This window comes from Penaeus monodon, chromosome 18 (genome assembly GCF_015228065.2).
Source record: "Penaeus monodon isolate SGIC_2016 chromosome 18, NSTDA_Pmon_1, whole genome shotgun sequence".
In the NCBI taxonomy this organism is placed as follows: domain Eukaryota; kingdom Metazoa; phylum Arthropoda; class Malacostraca; order Decapoda; family Penaeidae; genus Penaeus; species Penaeus monodon.
The window spans coordinates 7202301-7204800 of NC_051403.1; the positions used below are offsets into that span (position 1 = coordinate 7202301).

General features: G+C 47.0%; 1 protein-coding gene across 1 annotated transcript in view; it reads left to right on the forward strand.

Moving 5' to 3' along the window:
* LOC119584209 overlaps positions 1 to 2500 on the forward strand; it is a 31332-nt gene that overhangs the window by 2949 nt on the left and 25883 nt on the right. The window contains exon 2 of the mRNA XM_037932720.1: positions 702 to 828. Coding sequence (XP_037788648.1) covers positions 702 to 828 — 127 coding nt within the window. The remainder of the gene's footprint in view (positions 1 to 701; positions 829 to 2500) is intronic.

Here is a 2500-nt window from a genome sequence, read left to right on the forward strand (position 1 = left end):
AGAGTGCCGGTGGTACCTTTTTAGGTAATCATTCTCTCTATTTATCCGGGCTTGGGACCAGCACTTGACTTGGGCTGGCTTGGCCACCCAGTGGCTAGGTAGGCAATCAAGGTGAAGTTCCTTGCCCAAGGGAATAACGCGGCGGTTGGTGACTCGAACCCTCGAATTCAAATTGCCGTCGTGACAGTTTTGAGTCCGACGCTCTAACCATTCGGCCACCGCGGGCTTGACGATCATAGGCTTCCATGATTTTTTCTTAGCAATTTAGAGCGGTGGGTTGCCATTGCCTTCCGCCCGGTGTTTTTATCGAGTCACCATCTCTATTTACCCGGCACTGACTTGAGCTGGCTTGGCCACAAAGTGGCTAGGCAGGCAATCGAGATGAAGTTCCTTGCCCAAGGGAAACAACGCGCCGGCCGGTGACTCGAACCCTCGAACTCAGATTGCCGTCGTGACAGTCTTGAGTCCGAAGCTCTAACCATTCGGCCACCGCGGCCCCATATATATATATATATATATATATATATATATATATATATATATATATATATATATATATATATCTGTCGGTAGATTAGTGTGTGCTGTGAGAGAATACGTGTAGATTGCATAAATACTGTATCCTTCTGTATTCTTGTTGGATCCTTGCCCCCTGAATCCTCCAGTGGCTGCCTTGTTCATGCCCCTCCCTCTTCCTGCAGGAGGCAAGCTGGGCCCGGACGCCGCCGCCTACCACTACTACAGCCTGATGAGCGGCGACCAGGCGACGCGCACCATCGGCGCCGTGGCGTTCATCTCGCAGACGGCCACCCACATCCTCGCCGTCAGGTAGGGCGTCGCTCACCGTGTCCTCCGGGACTGCTCTCTTTTCAGCAACTTTATTTTGGTTTTCGCTTTTCACTATACTGCTGTATTAAGACTATGGATTGTTATTGTCTCTGGAGTTTCCTTTTATTCGTTATTCGTATTTTTGCGTGGAGTTATTTTCATTGTTTTTTTTTTTTACGAGAATAGAAACGATTATTATTTTAATGACTTAATGTCGTATAGAAATGTAATAAATCAGATGGGGAGAGATTAATGGGAAATGGGAAACAGGAGGCAGTAATATAGCGGAGAATAAAAGGGAGAAAGGGCAGACGATAGACATCATAGAGGGAAGACAATAACACGGAAATGCCAATCCAGGCTATTATATATTGCGCCCAAGATTACGCTGTGTTGATGGTTTAGAGATAATGGTTAGAATGAGAATAATTATTTAAAATGTTCCTCGGATAATGAAGATGAGGATTGTGAGGACGTTGTTGAGGCAGAGGTCATTAGGAGAAGATAGGACGGTGTTAGGAGAAAATAAGGGAAATGATACGCAGGTTAGACAAGGGAAAGGAGATTAGAAGAGGGATGAAAGATATAGGTACGGAGAACGAAAGGAAAAAGTGTGATAAATGAAGGGCCAATATGGAACGAAGGGGTAGAGGAAAGATAATATGGTAAATGAGAGAGCAGTGGGTAGAATGAGAGGAGACGGATGGCGATGGGGAGGAAGAGGAAATGAACTTTGGAAAGGATGGATGATAAAGATGTGGATTAGAAAGAATCGGCACTGAAGGAAAGAAGGACGATTCAAAATTAGACACAAAGGAGGCTGCTGATAATTACAGATGGGAGGAAGAAAGTGGCAGAAAAAAAAATGGATAAAGTGAATAGCCTACTCACATACGAATGAAATTTGGGAAGGACGCATTGTACACAAAGGCCCCCTGTTGGTCACCTTGCCTAGCTTTTTACTTTAGTTAATATATGCAAGAAGGTCGATGAACCTCCCCTTTAAGGAGAGGGTGAAAAAGGTGTATGGCTGGAGTTGATGGGGAAGACCCAGGACTGTGACCGGTCATCAGTTAGCCTCCCAGACGTGCAGCAGCGGCGAGTGATGAGCGAAAGTGGGGGAAGGAGTAGAAGGAAGATAGTAGAAGGAATAAACAATATAGAACATGCTATAATAAAATCTGAATGCCTTTGTTAGTTCTTCAAAAGGGTATGTTCCCTTTCTCTTTGCTGAAGATTCGGTTTATACCTCTTTTCACCCTGCGAGAACTTGAGGTGTAATAAGGGAACCCCAACTCCTCCCCTCCCCCTCCTCTCTCCCTCCTCTCTCCCTCCTCTCTCCCTCCAGGCCGACGCTCCAGGTAGCCCCTGGAACAACACCATAATGTAGACAGGTTGCCCTGTCCTCGCTGCCAGGGAATTCCGAAAAACAAACCGGAATGGCTAGTTGGTGTTGCGCCGGTGGGTTTCGACCATCCCGACCTGCCCTTCCCGCCGCCTGCCTCTTCCTTACATCTCGCCTTCCTGGGCACAAGCCGCCATTGGCTCTGTCGCGAACCTTGGGCTGTTTTCTTCTTGTCTTACTCTTTATCTTCGTATTTTGCTAGCCCGAAGATCCTCCTCTTCAGCGAGCGCCTGTGCCGTGCCTGGGTCTTGAACCTCCCTTCTTCTT